The following is a 19,279-nucleotide window of genomic DNA, read 5'->3' as shown; positions in this document are numbered from 1 at the left end:
CCCACTGTCAGCTCTGCCTCCAGCAAACCTGCTTCCAGCTTTGGCTTTTGTGGTTGCAGCTCCCAGAGCCAGTCCAGGAGCTTCTCCCGGAGCTGCGAGCTGAGCCTGGGGAGCAGGGAGCATTCCCATCCACCAGGAGCACTCCTGGCCCTGCCCAGGCTGCCTGCTGCTGTTCAGCGCTGCACCTGCAGGGGAAGGGGATTTTTCAGCATATTTCGGGGTTTTTCTCCCTGGTTTTACACGTTCCTGCCGAGCACATAATTCAAATTCACACATTCACAATTCAAATGTTCGCACGTTCTATTATCTGAAAGAGAATTCATATCTGAGCATCTGTGCAGTGCCTCTCCTGGAGCAGGGATAGGTACAGGAGATTAAAGAAAAACAGGTTTATGGGAGCCAAAACTGCCTCCTTCTAGTACTGAGGTCTTCTTTGGGGTGCTAGAGCTGCAGTGGAAGGGAATAAGGAGGCCTCTGCATTTCCGTGGTGGCTGGCGTTGGGGTTGCTCACAGGACACCAGTTAATTTTCTCCAGGCTGCTGGCTGCAGCTGTGGAGTTGCAGCTGGAGCTCAGGGGGCTGCAGGCCCTGTCAGGAATTGCAGAGAGCCTGGAGGTGCTGCCAGCTCACTGGTGTTGGTAACACCCCAGCCCTCCTGTGCTGCGCCGAGCCAAGGCTTGGGACAGCAGCCCTGCAGTTTGATGGCTTGATTAATTGAAATTAATGTGTGATCTCCGAGCTGTGTCCAGCCCTGCAGCTTTCACACCTGGCTTGGTGTGGGTGAAGGTGTGACACTCCCCTGGTCCCTCCTATTTCTTGGATTTATGGAGTTTAATTTCTCCCACCTGCAGGACTCTGTGGTGAGGATCACAGGCTGAGGGAGCTTCCCCTGCTTCAAAAGGGTTTTGCCACCCCACCCTGCCAGGGAACAATTCCTAATTCCCAAGATCCCATCCATCCCTGCCCTCTGGCAGTGGGAGCCGTTCCCTGGCTCCTGTCCCTTGTCCCCAGTCCCTCTGCAGCTCTCCTGGAGCCCCTCCAGGCCCAGCAAGGGGCTCTGAGCTGTCCCTGCAGCTGAACAGCCCCAGGTGGGTTGGAGGATGCCCAGTGCTGTCCTGACTGATGCCAGCAAGCCCTTCCCACAGGAATAATGTGTTTTTCTAATGTAAATAATGTGCTTTTTAATGATGTACCAAAGGGGGCTGCTGGAAGTGCCCAGGGTGGAGCAGGGCTGGGTTTGTGAGAGCAGTGGGACAGGTCAGCCCGGGCTCAGCATTAACAGCAGAACCGAGGTACAGCAAGGGAAAAAGCAACGACTCTTTTCTGTTTGAATCCTGTTTGCTGCTCATTTTGGTTGGAATTTCAGGCATTTCTGTTCTCCTGCCTGTTTTTGCAGCACACCATTCCCTTTTCCTTGGAGTCCACCTGTGCCAGCAGCAGTTCCTGGGGACCCAGCTCTGCCCTCAGCAGCAAGCGACGGGCATGGATGCTGAACAAAGGGATCCAGGCAGGTGAGGCCCTGAATTCCACAATTCCACGCTTCCCTGGCTCCTCCTGCCTCTCCTGTCCTTGGAGCCCGTTCCTGGGTGTTCCTGGGCATGGGTCTGCACAGGCAGCACCCTCCAAATTCCCTTTGAGTGCTGTCAGGGAAGGGTGATGTGTTCACTGAGCATGAGCTGTTTACTTGCCATTCTTGGGCTGCTTTAAAAACCAGTTTTCTCACTTGGAAGTTTATTAACCTCAGCTTCTGCTCCGTTTCAGTGGCAAAGGTGAGCTGCCTTTTTTTCATCTATTGTTTTTTCCCCAAGACATCTGTTCCTCCCAGAATGCGTTTTGTAGGCATATGCTATTTCAGAAGGCAACTGCAGTGTTCCGTGCTCTTCCCGGGAATATTTTGGGTGTTAAATTCTATTTCAGTCCCGAGCTGCTCCTGGCCTGGTGCAGTTCTGCAGTTGGGTTTTTTCTGGTGGCAATTAGCAGTTTCTTCATTGCTTTCATTTCCACGCCAACTCCCCGTCATCACATTGAGTAATGGCCTTGGTTTATTCATCAGATGCAGCAATTATTTATTTATTCCTGCTTGTGTGCAAGCGGATTGAATCAGGGAAGGATTTTCATAAGGCAGAGTTAATTCCAGTTGAATTCCCACCTCCAGATAAATGTATAATTTGCTTGGGGTATTTGGTTTTAATTTCACTCAGATTAACATGCAGTAACCATCCTGAGCCACAGGAAACTCTCCTTGTTTGGGGAAGTGGGAATGTGAAAGGTTTGGGCTGTTGGAGGTGGGTGAAGTGGAGTGGGGTCATTCCCTGCCCTGGCACACGGCAGCGAGACGTCCCTGCTTGGTTTCCGTTCCAGGAGACCTGGAGATCGTCAGCAGTGCCACCAGGAAGAACACCCGGGACGTTGGGGTGACCTTCCCCACGCCCAGGAGCAGCCAGCAGCTGCGGGAGCCCCCGGGGCCGGGCCAGGGCCCAGCCTGGCAGCAGCCCTGGGCACAGCCGGGCACCCTCCTGATGGACACGTGGAGCAGGAGGAGCAGGCTGCGCCTCCAGCAAGGTCAGCGCCGGGGACAGGGCTGGGGACACTGGGACGGGGCTGGGGACACTGGGACAGGGCTGGGGACACTGGGACAGGGCTGGGGACACTGGGACAGGGCTGGGGACACACACAGCAGGGCCAGGGACACCCAGGGCAGAGCTGGGGACACCCAGGACAGGGCTGGGGACACTGGGACGGGGCTGGGGACACTGGGACAGGGCTGGTGCAGAGCTGGGGACACTCCCAGCAGGGCTGGGGACAGCTGGGGCAGGGCTGGGGACACTCCCAGCAGGGCTGGGGACACACATAGCAGGGCTGGGCACAGCCGGGCACCCTCCTGATGGACACATGGAGCAGGAGGATCAGGCTGTGCCTCCAGCAAGGTCAGTGCTGGGGCAGGGCTGGTGACACCTGGGACAGGGCTGGGGACACTGGGACAGGGCTGGGGACACCTGGGACAGGGCTGGGGACACACACAGCAGGGCCAGGGACACCCAGGGCAGAGCTGGGGACACCCAGGACAGGGCTGGGGACACCTGGGACAGGGCTGGGGACACCCAGGACAGGGCTGGGGACACCCAGGACAGGGCTGGGGACACACATAGCAGGGCTGGGCACAGCCAGGCACCCTCCTGATGGACACGTGGAGCAGGAGGAGCAGGCTGCGCCTCCAGCAAGGTCAGTGCTGGGGCAGGGCTGGGGACACTGGAGCAGGGCTGGGGACACTGGGACAAGGCCAGGGACACTCCCAGCAGGGATGGGGACACCTGGGACAGGGCCGGGGACACCTGGGACAGGGCCAGGGACACCTGGGACAGGGCCAGGGACACCTGGAACAGGGCTGGGGACACTGGGACAGGGCTGGGGACACCCAGGACAGGGCTGGGGACAGCCGGGACAGGGCTGGGGACACCCAGGACAGGGCTGGGGACACACACAGCAGGGCCAGGGACACCCAGGACAGGGCTGGGGACACACACAGCAGAGCCAGGGACACTGGGACAGGGCTGGGGACACCCAGGACAGGGCTGGGGACACCCAGGCCCGTGCTGTGTCCCTGGTGGTGGCAGCCACAACCTTCCCCAAGAGCATCTCGTGCCCAGGGGCAGGAGCCACGGGAGCACCAGCACCACACTGGTGTGTGGACAGGTGACTGCAGAAATTAAAGCTGAGAAGGGGTGTGTTTATTGCAGCACTGGCTACAAGCTGAGTGATTTCTGAAGGTATGGGTGCTCTTTGAGAGTCCTTCTTGTCCCTTAACCTGTTGCACATGCATTAAGTTTTGCAATAGGTTTATGCATATTTATTTATCACAATTAGTTCTTATCAGTTCTCGTGCAGAGAGCTCTCTGGTTGTCCATCTGTCTCCTGTAACTTTAGTTTTGGTTTGCTTCTTGCTTTAAGGTCTAAGGGGCTCCTTATTTTCTTCTAGCTTGGAAGTTCACATTTCTTTCACCTTGTTTGAGGCAGTTTTGCTTTTGCAAGCAGATTTTTACGAGCACAGCAAATTAACAGATTCTACAGACGAAACAAGCCAAAGCAGCACACTTCACCTGAATCTGAAATGGATTTCTGACCTCAGTTAATTCCCAACCTCAGGTCTCAACACACACAGGAGGCTCCAGGCATGGAGGTCCAGCAAGGATTTATCAGGGTCTAACACTGCAGCGGTCCAGGGCCACAGACAAACACAAAGGAGGGTCCAGGGTGTAAATTCGGAGGAAGAGGGGTAGAGAAGAGCATCAGGGATCCATGGTCTGAGGGCTCAGGGGCAGCACACTGTGAAGGGGCCGATGGGTTGCAGGGTGGTGGAAATGCTGCAGCCTTCTCTGGGGGTGTCCTTCAGCAGCTGCTCAGGGTCAGGACAGAAGGACAGCCAGTCCAGGTCCGTGCACTCACTCACAGCACAGACAGCTCAGCAGGGAGGCACAGCAGGGGCTCTGTGGGGTGCATTCCAGAGGGTTTTTGGCACACCAAAGGGACCAGGGACAACCCCAAACCACGTGCTGTGCACGACTGCAGTGTGGGGTCAGTGAGCTGGGGGCATGGGGGGCAAAAGGCACAACTGCAGGGGGATGAGGGGTGAGCAGCTGGGGTGGGCAGTGCCAGCTGGCCACAGGGGAGGCAGTCTGTGGACATGGGCAGCACCATGGGCTCATCCTCTCTGTCAGCCTGCCTGGGGAGAGCTCTACGATACCTTCTTCCAAGGTGTCTAGGTTTGGAAAGACAGGTGTCTGCTAAGGAAGGCAGGAGCCTGCCCTGGAATGGAAAAATGTAGACCCCACTTCCCTCCAAATTGTTAAAAATGTGAAACTAAGGGGGCTCTCAGGCAAAAATATGGGAGCAGGAATAACAGTTCTTTATTAGGGAAGAAAATAAAAAGATAAAATAAACAATGCAGTGAACCAAAGCAGCACTGACAGAGTCAGAACACAACCTGACACTCAGCGTGTTGGTGGCAGTTTAGTTGGGAATTGTGGCTGCTGGAGTGTTAGGTGTGGTTCTGTTGGAGCAGTGACCCTGTGGAAAAGGTGCAGTCTTCCTGCAGTGGAAGAGGCAGCTGCTCCTCTGGGCAATCAGTGCAGGAAAAGCGTGCTGGTGTTCCAGAAACTCCTGATTATATCCAGGTAGAAATGCTTGGTTCCTCCCTCTAGGCACAGCACCTCTCAGTGGGATCTTACAGCTCTTATCAGTCACCAGTGACATTCAATGGCCCGTTATCAGCAGATGTCTCCTGAGAGAGGACTGGTTGTGGGAGAGATAAGGAGAACTGCCCACTTAGCAAGACAACTGCCATACAGATGGGAAATTAATACATCTTGCTTTTCAATCTGGGAGGCAAGGCCCTGGGAGTTCCCTGAGGAGAGGATTCAGAGCATTCCGCACAACAGGGAATGCCAGGGTGGATGGGCAGGGTTACACAAACCACTGGGAGCCCGGGAAGGGAGAACTCTAGAAGATGAACATGCAGGCAAGGCCAGAGGCCAAGGGGCAGGACAGGACTGGGATAAAGTGGCCCAGGGCTGCAGAGCACCGTGGGGAAGGCTCCTTCCTCCCCCTGAGCTGCGAGGAGTGCCCAGAGCCTGAGGTGCATCTCTGCAGGGCACTGCCTCTGCCCTTTCTGTGTCATAAATGAATGGTCCAGTGGCATAATCAAAATAAATTTATTACATGATCAAAGCATACATTAAAAAAAGGAAAGCCACAAGCAATTCGACTCTGAGCCAGGCCATCAGTGTCAGGGAGATTTAGGGCTTGGCCTCTCTGGCACCAAAGTCCCCGTGGGTCTCAGAGAGTCACTTCTAAGGGGTCCATTTTTATACAGTCTCTGGGCTGTGGAAGGGATCTTTAGCATGTTATCTTGTTCAGCATGTTATCTTCTTTAGCATGTTATCTTTAGCATATTATCTTCTTTAGCAAATAATCTTCTTTAGCAAATTATCTTCTTTAGCATATTATCATGCTTTCCCAGTGCAGGTGGAAATCTCTGGGATAAGCTTCTGCTGATGCCTATCAGAATGCCTCCTGCTGGGGCCTAGTCAGACCTGAGAAATCCCTTGCAATACACATTTCTGGCACAGTGCCTTCTTCGTGTTTGAATCTTTATCACTTGTCTGTTGCTGTGCTGCTGCCTATCAGAAATGCCTCCAGCTGGGGTCTTGTCAGACGAAAAATCCTTTGGAATAGACACCTCTGGGGACAGTGTCTTCCTGGCATTTTGGATTTCTATCCCTTAGCTTGCTTGTTGCCTGACACTGGTTTCAGTACACAAGATGCTGTGGTTTTGATTTCATTTAGCACGAATTATTTTATAACATATATTACATATTACACCTGGTAGGCTCGGGGGCCTCCAAGAGCTGTCCCTGGCACAGCCCCCTCCTAGTGGCATCTCATGAGAACTCAAGCAGACCCTGCCGTGGGATGGCACTGCTGCCTTGGAATGGCTGTCAGAGCAGGAAATGCAGTCACTAGGGAGCAATAAACACTGCAGAGAGCTGGGAATGTGTAGGTGCTTAATACTGATTTCTGAGGTACAAAACATTCTGTTAAACTCTCGGTGCTGGTCACCACCTTGTCCTTAATGTCTCATGCCCTGAGGCTTCCCAGAGTCCTTGGGTGAAAACTGGGAGGATCTCACTGTTTTTGAGAGTTGCATTTTTAGGCTGCTGGTGAAGTCTCCTGACCGTTTTAAAATTTTTTTGTCTCTTAAATTCCTGCTACTCTTCACAATGTCACAATTAAATGTTTAAAAATATTTCCCTTACTCATCACTGTTGTTGTTGTGGGGACTGATGATTCTCATAAGGGTATAATTTAGAAAATTCAGTATCTGTTCAGAATCCCAGCTGATATATTCACATCATTGTGTGTGTAAACTGTGAGTAACTGAATTCCTGGAGATACGGTGAACATTTGGGAGCAGCCAATTGATCTTCCAAAACATGGATGAAGAGCCACAGGGCTTAGGCCAGCAGAAGGGCTCCTTAAAAATGTGTGATTGCTGCTAAATAGCTGTTCTTTCCATGGAGAGAAACCTGGAAAATGAACAATGCTGGGCCTTTCAAAAGGGGTGTTTGATGAAGACTTGCTGGTAATGGGGCACCTGGGGAAGGAATTCTCTTGAACCTGCCCAAGGTGCTTCCTTGGGAAATTCCCCTGGGATTCAGCTGCGGTGTTGGCACTGGCTGGGTCTAGCTGCAAACCTGGCACAGCAGTGCCAGTGGTGTAACCCAGCTGCACCTGAGCCCCCTGTCCTTCCCTTCCCACGGGATGTGGGCCAGGGTGGGAGGGTGGGAGTGGGCAACCACTGGATCGGGACAGAGACAGGATAAAGGGGAAAGGAACAGCCACAGGAGCACAGCCAGACAAGGAATTCCTGCTCCAGGAGAATCCTGGAATGGGTTGGCTTGGAATGGATCTTAAATCCCACCCAGTGCCAGCCCTGCCCTGGCAGGGACACCTCCCACTGTCCCAGGCTGCTCCAAGCCTGTCCAACCTGGCCTGGACACTGCCAGGGATTCAGAGCTGTCACAGCTGCTCTGTGCACCTGTGCCAGGGCTGCCCACCCTGCCAGGGAACAATTCCTTCCCCATATCTGGTGTCAACCTGCCCTCCTTCAGTTTCAGACCGTTTCCCCTTGTCCCAGGTCCCTCTGCAGCCTCCCTGGAAGCCCCTGGAGGCACTGGAGGGACCCTGGGGACCCCCAGCCCACTTTCCCATCCCCAGGATAGCTCCATTGTGCCTGATGTGATTTAGGAGGTCAAAGCACCATCATTCCAAGTGCTCCCCTTCCTCTTCCCTCAGCTCTGTCTCCTGACTGTGATCTGGGATACCCTTGGGTCAGCGGGCATCACCTCTCCTGGCTGTGTCCCCTCCCAGCTCTTTGTTGTCCCTCAGCCTCTGGGATTCCTGCATGGATTGGGATGGGCAGCAGGCACAGGAATTGCCTCAAGTCTTCTTTCTCTCCTGTGCTCTTTGAACAGGGACTCCGTGGCTCGTCCCAGCAGAGGACTTGGAATGGGAATGGAGGAAAGAAAACCAGTGCAGTGCCACTCCTGGCCCTGGGCCAGCCTGGTTTGAGCCCTGGGGCAGCACAAAGGCCTGGAGAGAGCCCCTGCGGGAGAAGAACCGGGAGGAGCAGCCCAGGCTGGCCCGGGGAGCGGCGGTGCCCACGGGGGCTGGCAGGGGGCTGGGGCAGCCCCTGGGCAAGCTCACGCTGCAGGTGAGGCCACCCTGCACCCCGGCACTGCTGGGCCTCCTCAGGGGCCAAACCTTTGGATGCTCGAGGCACTCTGCCTTTCCCCAGGATACTTCAGTTGTTTCCCCAGTGTTTGACTTGGTCTGGTATCGCAGGGGTTAATAACCCTTGGCTTCAGGAACTGGCGGGATGTAGCTGGCAGAATGTCCCACTGCTTGTTTCCACACAGAAACAGTATTGAGGTGTGCTGTATCAGATCAAAATGGGTTTTTATTATTCTTTCTTGCTATTTTAGGGTTTTTTCCTTTCCAGAGGCTCAGAGGCCGCTGGCCTCCGAGCACCTGCCCAGCGTTAAGGACAGGAGTTTTATATGACACCCGGTGTTGTGATGGGATTCTTTCCATGCTTTGGGGTTCGTGCTGGATGTTCTGGGGCTCCCCTGCAGCTGCCAGCCCCAGCTTGGCCAGGCAGGGTGTGTTTGTGTCCCCTCAGGAGGCGCTGGCCCTGCACCGCCCCGATTTCATCTCGCGCTCGGGGCAGCGCCTGCGGCACCTGCGGCTGCTCCGCGAGGAGAGGAGGCTGCACAAGGCCCAGAGGGACAGACTGCTGCCAGCCCAGAGGGACAGACTGCTGCCAGCCCAGGGGGACAGACTGCTGCCAGCCCAGGGGGACAGACTGCTGCCAGCCCAGCAGCTGCTGCAGCCTGCAGGGAGGAGAAAGGACTGCAGGGCTGCAAATCACCCAGTGTCCAACCGAGGTACTTCAGGGGTCTGCGTTGGAGTCTTTGGTTTCATGAAGTCCACGTGGTGCTTCAGGGTGTGTTTATCTGAATTCTTTGGTTTCATGAACTCCACGTGGTGCTTCAGGGTGTGTTTATTTGTGGGAAATAGTAAAGGTAGAAGTGCAGAATGGAGTATGGAGTGAAATGGAGTGTTAACGCTGCTGCTGGCTAGCTTTGCTTCTTGCAGTGCAGATTGCAGGAAATGGAATCACAGAAAGCTCTCGGGATCTTACAGAGACAGTGGATGCAAGTATAGACATAGATGGAGGCTTTGAATTAAGACCTTGGGACGGATGAGACTTATTAGAACAGCAAATAGTAACTACTACTGGATTTGACTTTCATCCTTTGAACACACCAGGTATTTTACAGCGTTAAAATTGCTGTGGTGTAAAATAGCAACACTTAAAGGAAGCAAGAGAGGTGATTCAAACAAGCAAAAAGAAATACCTATTATAGCAGAGCTATGTAACAAAAAAAGTAGTTAATAAGCAACAAAGTCAAGAGAGTTTCTTTGTGGAGAGGGATAAATGTGAGAAATTGTAAAGGTAAGAAGATTTTCAGAAAACTGGGAAAGCAGGCCTTAGAAAGGGCAGAGAAATTAGAACTAGCTGCAGTTGCAAAGTCCAAAAGTAGAAAGGTTAGAATAGTACAGCAAGCAAGGACATGAAACAATAGCTTGAGTTTTAGGCTTGGCTAAGTTAGACCTTAAGACTGCAGGAAAATATGCTTAGCAAGATAGTAGAAGGTTTTAAATGAATAATGGAGTATTGTGTGTTGTAATAGAAAGCATGCAAGCAAGCATTGTGTGCAGCAGGTGTGCTTGTAGTGATTGGCTGGAACAATTGTCTGTAAGCTTTAGCAATATGTTATTGGCTAGAAGGTTTTTTAAATGCTCTGTAACAAAGAAATCTTTGGCTGCTGCTGGCAGGACTGAGCTGTTGCCATCTTCATATTGTCTCAGCCATGCCATGAGGCTGATGTTGCAGTAAAGCTCAAGGAACATACCCCAGTAGTCTCGTCCCGTTCATTAAAAACTCCAAAAACATTTATTTATTTATTATTTATTTCTCTGTAAATAAACTGTATGCCTAAAGGCATTACAGTTATTTAACCCTGTTGTCTGTAAGATCTTATAAAGAGTTTTTTGTAAAAACTTCGATAAAACTCACAAAGGACTCACATTTTTGCTGTAACAAACTCGTTCATCGTTCCCTTATCTCAAAACTTTCCGTTCAGGTTTCCTGATGAAAGAAAAAAGAAGAGCAATTCCCAAGCGTGAAATGCTTCAAAGATCTAAAAGGTAAAGTTCAGGGAATTTTATTTCAGGTGGATCAGTACCCTGGGCAGGGAAGAGCTTTCAATCCTGTCTGCAGTCAAAGAACTGGGTGTGCAAATAATTCAGCTTTTCCAGTGAAAAATGCAGGTGCCTTGTCAGAGGGAGGGAGAAATGTCCTTAGAAGTTCCAAGAAACAAAATCCTTTTGGGAAATAATTTCTGTAGCCAAAGCTGAGGACTGTGCTGCAGTGTCAGCCACCCCCAGCAAACGGGGTGCCAGTGGAGAGGGAATGGGCTGGGGGACACTGGAGGATCTGAGCAAGCTCCCAGATTAACAGAGTGGGTAATGGGGCAGCAGGGAGGCAGCATTTCCCCAGGGAAGAGGCTTTCTGTAGAAATAAACACCCCGAGGGAGTACAGGGAATTTTACCTTTGGAAAAACCTCCTTAGATCGGGTTTGTCTTATTTCTGACTGCAGTAATTCACCTCTGCACTGCCCAGCGCACTCACACGGATTTACCTCTGGAACAGCTCTGCTGCAGAGGGGGTGTGGGGAGGGAAAATTTTGTGGTTTTTTGTGTTTTGTCAGGGATGTGCTTGGCCAGCAACCCTTAGGGATGTGGGGATAAAGCCAAGGGTGTGTTGCAGTAAAGCAGACAGGACTCAGTTTCTTCATGCAGGAAGAATAAAATTAATATTTAAATAAATAAATAAAATATAAATAAATTAAGCAAAACTATGTAAATATAAATATATAAATAACATGAATATAGAAATAAATATACATAAACAAATCCCATATTTATACAGTTTTTAAAGCTGTGTTTGACTCTAATTGGTTAGTAACCTTCTCAACACTCAGTTTATTGGTTAGGAGGTGCTTGTGTGTGTGTGTATGTGTTAAGACTTTTTCTTCAGGTGCTTACATTTTCTCTTTGTAGATTCCCACAGGACAGATCTTTTGTTATTGCTTTATTTTTACAAGTTGTTATGCAAACTTGGTTCTCATTATACTTTTTTTCACATAAGAACTTACAAGCTAGCTACTAGTTTAGCTAAAGTAGCAGGGCCTAAACCATATTTTATAGGGCTTTTCTTTTGTAGTATTTCTCCTTGGGTGGTTTTTGGTGTCAGGCAGTTTCAGATCGCTGGTTTTACTTTCCTCTCCCGTCAGGATTTACGAGCAGCTCCCCGAGGTGAGGAGGAAGAGGGAGGAGGAGCAGAGGAAGCAGGAGTACAGCTCCTACCGCCTGAGGGCTCAGCTCTACAAAACCGTGAGTGTCTCCTTGGAGCTGAGCTTTACAAAGCCCTGAGTGCCTGTTTGAGCTGAGCTTTACAAAGCCCTGAGTGCCTCCTTGGAGCTGAGCTTTACAAAGCCCTGAGTGCCTGTTTGAGCTGAGCTTTACAAAACCCTGAGTGCCTCCTTGGAGCTGAGCTTTACAAAGCCCTGAGTGCCTGTTTGAGCTGAGCTTTACATCCTTGGAGCTCAACTCTACAAAACCCTGAGTGCCTCCTTGGAGCTGAGCTTTACAAAGCCCTGAGTGCTTCTCTGGGCTCAGCCCTACAAAACTGGGAGTGCCCCCTTGTCACAATGGAGATGGACAAAGACACCTGTTCTTCATGCAGGATAGCCAAAACTTTGTTCACATAGCTCATATTTTATTGTATTAATATATAGAATAAAATATATCTTTTCATATATTTATATGATATACCTTATATTCATATATTATAAATCTATATTTCACATAGTATATATTTATATAATTATATATACTACATAATATATATTATATATTATATATTATATATTATATATTATATATTATATATTATATATTATATATTATATATTATAATAATATATAATATTATATATTATTATATCATTATATTTTATATATTTATAATAATTATATTATTATATATAATGTATTAATATATATTTCATTATATTTCTATGGTTATCAGAAGGCAGCATGTCTGAATGTAACTGGTCAGCAATCCATTGAAACTCAGCTCACTGGCTGCCCATGGCTAGTGTAGGTGTCCATCAGACCTTTCTCTTTCTGGGTGTGTTCACAGTCTTGTCTCCTGGGGAGTGAGTGTTCCACACAGGTAAACCTTCCTCCTCACACGTGTCCTGTCTTCTCTTAATGCTGATTCTCACTGTGATGATTCTTATCTCACTGGAGCTATCAGGCTGGCTGTTAGCTTAGGCCTGATTTTAAAAGGCTTTTTTTTAGTAAGGTTTTACCTATGTGTGACACCCTGTCCCCTCTGGAGCACCACGTTCCCTCAGGGAGTCCCTGACACAGGGATCTGCTGAGGAGGTCCCTTGGTGTGAGAAGCCAGGTGTGTGCTGGGGAAGGCAGAGCCTCCCCTGAAATGGGAAATGTAAATCCCCTCCCTCTGAATTATTATCGTTTTGAGAGTAGGGGGCTGGCAGGCAAAGATACAGGAATAGGAATGACAGTTCTTTACTAGGAAAATTGAAAATACCTATGCAATAGTACAAACAAACCAGTGCCAGAGTCAGAGCAGCCCTGTCCCCTGTGGGTCAGGGAGTGGCTCAGCCCCATCCCAGGGGGGCTCAGCCCTCCTGCAGTGCCAGCTGTGCTTCTGCTGGAGCAGGATCTGCACAAGGGGGGAGTTTTCCTTGGAGCTCCAGGGCTGGGGGAGACGGGCCTGGGCTCCTCTGGGAATGCAGTGGGGAAGAAAGCTGCTCCTCTGGGAATGCAGTGGGGAGAAAGCTGCTCCTCTGGGAATGCAGGGGGAAGAAAGCTGCTCCTCTGGGAATGCAGGGGGAAGGAAGCTGCTCCTCTGGGAATGCAGTGGGGAGAAAGCTGCTCCTCTGGGAATGCAGGGGGAAGGAAGCTGCTCCTCTGGGAATGCAGGGGGAAGGAAGCTGCTCCTCTGGGAATGCAGGGGGAAGGAAGCTGCTCCTCTGGGAATGCAGTGGGGATAAAGCTGCTCCTCTGGGAATGCAGGGGGAAGGAAGCTGCTCCTCTGGGAATGCAGTGGGGCACAAAGCTGCTCCTCTGGGAATGCAGGGGGAAGAAAGCTGCTCCTCTGGGAATGCAGGGGGAAGAAAGCTGCTCCTCTGGGAATGCAGGGGGCACAGGCTGCTGTGGGGTTCCCAGGTCAGATTGGATCCAGGTAGGAATGTTTGGCTCCTCCCCTGGGCAGAGCATCTCCCCATGGATGATGGAATTTTCTCAGCCATGCAGGGACACTCAGTGGCCATGAACAGGAGATAATTAATAATTAATGGCCCATGAACAGCAGAGATCTCCTGGAGGCAGGATGGGCTGTGGCAGAGATAAAGAAAACTGCCCAGTGAACAGATACCTGCCCCATCTCTGGCAGCTGGAATACACTGCTGGCAGGTGGAATACACCCCTGGCAGCTGGAATACACACCCCAGCCATATCTCACAGCCCAGGACACTGGGCGTCCAGGTCCATCTCATCAGCCCAGCTTTGCTACCCAGTTCCCCCTTCCTTTCCTGAAATCCTCCCATCCCATGGGAAAATGGAACGTGGTGCTGGTGAAATGATACAAACAAGGGCTTGTGCAGGGCCTGGGGTGGAACACTGGTCTTGGAGCACATCCCAGGAAGGACGAGTGTCCTTGAGGCTGCTGGGTTTGCTCTCCTGTGTCCTGGCTGTGCCTGGATTTGGGAATTCCCAGCCGTGCTTAACAAAGCCTGGGGTCATCCTTAATTTATCCAGCCTAAACCTTGCAGTCCTGGTGGGATCTGAGGATTCCAGCAGTCTCTGTTTGTCCAGCACTAGCTCTGCTCAGCCAGGACCCCTGTCTGGGGGGCTGAGGGATAAACCAGTGTCCCTGAGCATGGACAGGCACTGAAACTAAATCTGGCCTTTTCTTTAAACTCTGGATCCTAAACCTGCACCTCAGCTTTAGTGTTGAACTCCTGGCTGAAACAACTCCTTTCCTGGAGTATTCCAGAGCTGGAATAATAGGCTGGGTATTTGTTTGGAACAGCAGTCATTGGATTTTGGAAGTCAGCACTTGTAATATATTCTGCACAGCATCTTCCCACTTTAATTTGGGGAATTTACCACTAGAAAGACTTTAATTTGTTGCTATACTTGGGCAGGGTATTTTCAGGACATCTTTCCCTAGTCTGAGAATTCCAGATGCTGGTACAGTACAATTTGAGGAATTAATGAGTTTTGGCAGTCACTGACTTGGAGTGGCAGAGTGGGCTGGAAGCAGGGAGGAAACAGGATCAGAACTTCTGTGCATAAATACGGGTTTGATTGGAAGGGAGGTGATGATTCATGGCAGCAAACAATTCCAGTGCTTTAGTTCTCCCTGCTGGTGCAGAAAAGCTGCTGTAAATCAGGGAACGGTTTGGTGAGGATGGGCTGAGAGCACCAGTTTGAGTGTGCCTGAAAAATCAACCACAGATTTTGTGGAATGACTCCAGAAACGAGGGAGCTTTGGGGGAAGGAAGGAAGGAAGGAGATGCTCCAGGAGCTCCATGAAGTGTGGGATGGGGCTGTGGATTCAAGGACGCCCATGGCCAGGCTGCTGCAGGGAGGGCTGAGCTGCTCCTGCTCTGCTGCTGTCCCCGAGGAGCCCCAGTGACCCTGTGGGAGCAGCTCCTTCGGCATTTTTCCAGGGAAAACACGGCACAGGGAGGCACAGCTCCGTGTGGGGCTGGGCACAGCCCCTGGGTGCTCTGTCCCAAATTCCAGAGCCACAGAGTCACTCAGGGTGGAAAATCCCTCTGAGCCCATCCAGTCCAACCATCCCCAGCACTGCCAGGGCCACCACTGCCCCTGTCCCCAAGGGCCTCAGGGACGGGCACCCCAAACCTCCCTGGGCACTGCCCCGGCCTGAGCATCCTTCCCATGAGGAATAGTTCCATTTTCCACCCTGGGGCTCCCCTGAGGCCATTCCCTCTCCTCCTGTCCCTGTTCCTGGGAACAGATCCCAAATCCCCCCGGCTGTCCCCTCCTGGCAGGAGCTGTGCAGAGCCACAAGGTCCCCCTGAGCCTCCTTTGCTCCAGGCTGAGCCCCCTCAGCTCCTCAGGAACTCTCCATTCCCTTCCCAGCTCCTCAGGAACTCTCCAGTCCCTTCCCAGCTCCTCAGGAACTCTCCATTCCCTTCCCAGCTCCCTCAGGAACTCTCCATTCCCTTCCCAGCTCCTCAGGAACTCTCCAGCCCCTTCCCAGCTCCTCAGGAACTCTCCAGCCCCTTCCCCAAGGCTTTGAGGGCTCACAGAGATGATGAAATTTGGGAAAAGAAGGAATGAATGAATAAATCCCAGCCCTGACATGGCAGGGACACCCCCACTGCCCCAAGCCCCAGTGCCCAGCCTGGCCTGGGACACTGCCAGTGAGGGACAGGCTCAGTGTCCAGGCTGAGGGATGAGCTGCAGCTGAGTTTATTTGACTGGAAATCAGACCCCAAATTAGTGAATATGTATGAACAAAATCTGGTTCCCTTTTGTGAAGCAGAGTGCAAATATCCCTGCAGGGCTCTGGGAGGTGAAGGGCTGTCAGGGCTGCTCTCAAGGTATTTCAGTTTGGGGCAGCTCACTGAGGGGAAAAGAGAAAAAGAAAGTTTTCTTGGCACTGAGTGAGGATGATCCTGAGCAGGAAACAACATGGGCCCACCTAGAACTGGAGCCATAAAAATCCCTGGGCTGGAGTGCACAGACATTCTTAGTCTCTGAAATCCTTCAATACTTCTCTTTATTAAGATAGCAAAGTTATTTTTATCACAGGGTGCACGTGGATCTGGGCTGATGTTCTGTCCCAGCAGCCCTTTGCTTTTGTGCTTTTAATTTTAAATGGACCATAAAATCATCCCAGTCAGATGAGGGGATGGGGAGTGCCCTGGAATTTTGCACTCTGTAGTGGGAACAGATTCTGGTCTGATGGCAGCAGCAGTCAGAACTTTTAGCCCCAGTGAAACAGAAATGGATTTTCTGAATTTATCGGATGCAGATTGGTTCCATTTCCGAGGCTTTCCCACAAGGTGGAGTGAGTTTGTGATTCCAGTAAATTTATTGTTAGGTTTATGTGTTGTTTAAGTTTGTTGGTTACTACAAAAATAATAACAAAACAATAATAAAATAATAAAACATAATAATAAAATGGGTTATTACAAAAATAACAACAAACTTAAGCAAATTTGTAGGGCAGCAGGCGATGGGTGACTGCCCTGCATCCCTGAGGAATGAAGCTGGGTTTCTGCAGGTTTGGGATGTGCTGGCACACCACAGGTGGAGCTGCAGCCTGGGGGAGCCTCTGGAATCTCTCCGTGCCTGGGGGTGCTGTGCCCTGGCTCCTTTCCAGCTGCCCTCCCCTGCTGCTGCACATTTCCCTTCCATGGGAGCCACACGCTTCACTCGGCCAATATATCAGGCAGCAACTCCATTTATTAATTTAGTCATTTATTAATGTATTAATTTATTAATTAGTATCATAACGTGTGAGCAGAGCCAGCGCTGGGTACAGTGCTGGGGGATTCCCCTCCCACTGCACACTGATTGTTTGGCATGCTGGTATTTATTGGTCATATTCATGCATATTCATAAGATTTTTACATGAGCTTTCAGCAGTTTCCATTTCTACCTTTAACATCACAATTCTGTACTCCAGGATGGTAAATCTATGATGGTGCTGTCTGGTTCCTTTCCGATTTCTCTACCCTATTGTGTATATCCCAGGATGTATGTCCACATGCTGGGCTCCAACTTCTATTTTCTGGGATCATTAATCTATGGTAGTGATGTTCAGCTTCCCCTTTTGACATCACTAATCAGCAATCTTGATGTCCATCTTCCTTCTCCAGGAACTTGAGATAGGGTCACTTCCCTTTCTGCTTAAATCCTTTGTACATTCTAAAACTGCACTTTAAAATCCTTAATATTAAGCAACATTCTAAAGTTATAATTCAAAAGTTCTTATTACAAAACAGCTTAAGACTTATAATTGTTATTTACACGCAAAAGATTGGTTCAAAAGCACTCATCTTCATAGCTGCCCCATGGCCGTGTTCCAGCCATTTCATGACCACAGCTGCACAGGTTGCCTTTCTTTGCCTGACACGAAGCACAGCTCTGGATTTCACACCAGCTCCAGGAGCTCTTGCTCCTGCTGAGGAAGTCTCAGCCAGCTCCAGGGACAATCTCCAGCCTGTCCTGGCCATTCCCACCCTCCTGGCCCTGGCCATTCCCACTGCAGCCTCCACAGGGACATCCGGGTGTTCCCAGGGAGCAGCTCTGGGCTGTCTCAGTTGTCCTGGTTTATGTTATAAATTAATGGTCCTGTGGCATAATTAAAGAAATGTATTACATGATCAAAGCATACATTTAAAAAAGGAAAGCCACAAGCAATTCGACTCTGAGCCAGGCCATCAGTGTCAGGGAGATTTAGGGCTTGGCCTCTCTGTCACCAAAGTCCCCGTGGGTCTCCGAGAGTCACTTCTAAGGGGTCCATTTTTATACAGTCTCTGGGCTGTGGAAGGGATCTACTTTAGCAAATTGTCTTCTTTAGCATGTTATGGTGCTTTTCCCGGTGGAAAACTGCTGGAATCCTGTCAGGTGGAAATCTCTGGGATAAGCTTCTGCTGATGCCTATCAGAATGCCTCCTGCTGGGACCTAGTCAGACCTGAGAAATCCCTTGCAATACACATTTCTGGCACAGTGCCTTCTTCGTGTTTGAATCTTTATCACTTGTCTGTTGCTGCTGCTGCTGCCTATCAGAAATGCCTCCAGCTGGGGTCTTGTCAGACGAAAAATCCTTTGGAATATACAGCTTTGGAATGTACAGCTTTGGAATAGACACCTCTGGGGACAGTGTCTTCCTGGCATTTTGGATTTCTATCCCTTAGCTTGCTTGTTGCCCGACACTGGTTTCAGTACACAAGATGCTGTGGTTTTAATTTAATTTAACATGAATTATTTTATAACATATATTACATGTTACAGTTTAAATTCCCCTTTTGGGGTGTTTATTGCCCCTTGGTGCCAGGCTGGACCCTGGGGCTGGGCCAGGGGGAGGTGTCCCTGTCCCTGCAGGGTGGCACTGGGTGGGCTTGCAGGGCCCTCCCAGGCAAACCCCTCTGGGATTCCCTGGCAATGTGTGCAGAGAGGCTCTGCTCGGCGTTTTTAGCTTTCAGAGCACTAAAACTCACGTGTGCCCCTCTGTCTGTCCCTCAGGAAATCGCCAGCCGTGTCCTGGGGAAGAAGGTGTCCTGGAGCTGAGCCCCCAGCGCAGCAGTGCCGGGACAGGGACGGGCCCTGGAGGCTCCTGCAGCCCCACTTTGTGCTCCTGCCTCCCCCTGTACTGCCATCCTGCCCTGCGTAAGAGCCTGTGACCTGGGGAGTGCCAGGGTTTGAAATAAATAGCTGGGGTTTTATAGTGGTCTTAGGCACTTGCAGAGGAAACAGAGTCTGGAAAAACTTGGTTCATAATATATTTATAACTCCCTGATTGGAATAGCAGTTTTATATATTTATTTTCAGTGGGTTTTAATGAGGATTATTTTTAATTTTTTTAATTCCTGTCTCAATGTAGGAAATTCACTTGTTATGTTTTGTACTTCAATAAAACAGCTGAGTTGTAATAACTGCTGCAGCTGTGTTTGTGCAGGGACCAGGAGGGGTGAGCAGAAACACTTACGGTGATGGTGGGGGAGCTTTCAGGCCTTTTCTGGGAGAATCCCTTTTTTGGATGGTTTGTCCTGCCAGGGTCCCTGGCTGTGCCCTGGGCCAGCAGCACCCAGAAGATGCAGGGGAGAAATGAGGTTTATGAAGTGCTCAAGTCTCAGTTTCATCTGATCCTCCCTGAGCAGCTCATGGGATGGATAAACAGGAAAAGACATCTGAGGAAAGCAGAGAGGGTGTGAGCTGTGGCTTCCTCTCTTCTCTGCCTCAGATGTTTGTGGCAGCTCAGAACAGCTGGGAGGGAACACCCAGTGCTGGGAGGGC

At 50.5% G+C, this 19,279-nt stretch overlaps 2 protein-coding genes across 2 annotated transcripts in view; both read left to right on the top strand.

Moving 5' to 3' along the window:
• LOC110480054 (uncharacterized) overlaps positions 1-2,951 on the top strand; it is a 43,714-nt gene extending 40,763 nt beyond the window's left edge. The window contains exons 15-17 of the mRNA XM_077782541.1: positions 1,396-1,510; positions 2,361-2,561; positions 2,923-2,951. Coding sequence (XP_077638667.1) covers positions 1,396-1,510; positions 2,361-2,561; positions 2,923-2,951 — 345 coding nt within the window. The remainder of the gene's footprint in view (positions 1-1,395; positions 1,511-2,360; positions 2,562-2,922) is intronic.
• Positions 2,768-18,918, top strand: LOC110480051 (centrosome-associated protein ALMS1). The gene is made up of 6 exons (XM_077782557.1): positions 2,768-3,221; positions 8,030-8,268; positions 8,737-9,001; positions 10,265-10,328; positions 11,478-11,577; positions 18,509-18,918. Exons 1-6 carry the CDS (start codon positions 3,179-3,181, stop codon positions 18,551-18,553), a joined length of 756 nt encoding a protein of 251 aa, XP_077638683.1. The 5' UTR covers positions 2,768-3,178; the 3' UTR covers positions 18,554-18,918.
• The last annotated feature ends 361 nt before the right edge of the window (positions 18,919-19,279 follow it).

The sequence above is a fragment of the Lonchura striata genome, chromosome 4 (assembly GCF_046129695.1).
Source record: "Lonchura striata isolate bLonStr1 chromosome 4, bLonStr1.mat, whole genome shotgun sequence".
In the NCBI taxonomy this organism is placed as follows: Eukaryota; Metazoa; Chordata; class Aves; order Passeriformes; family Estrildidae; genus Lonchura; species Lonchura striata.
This window is presented reverse-complemented; position numbering and strand designations above follow the sequence as displayed.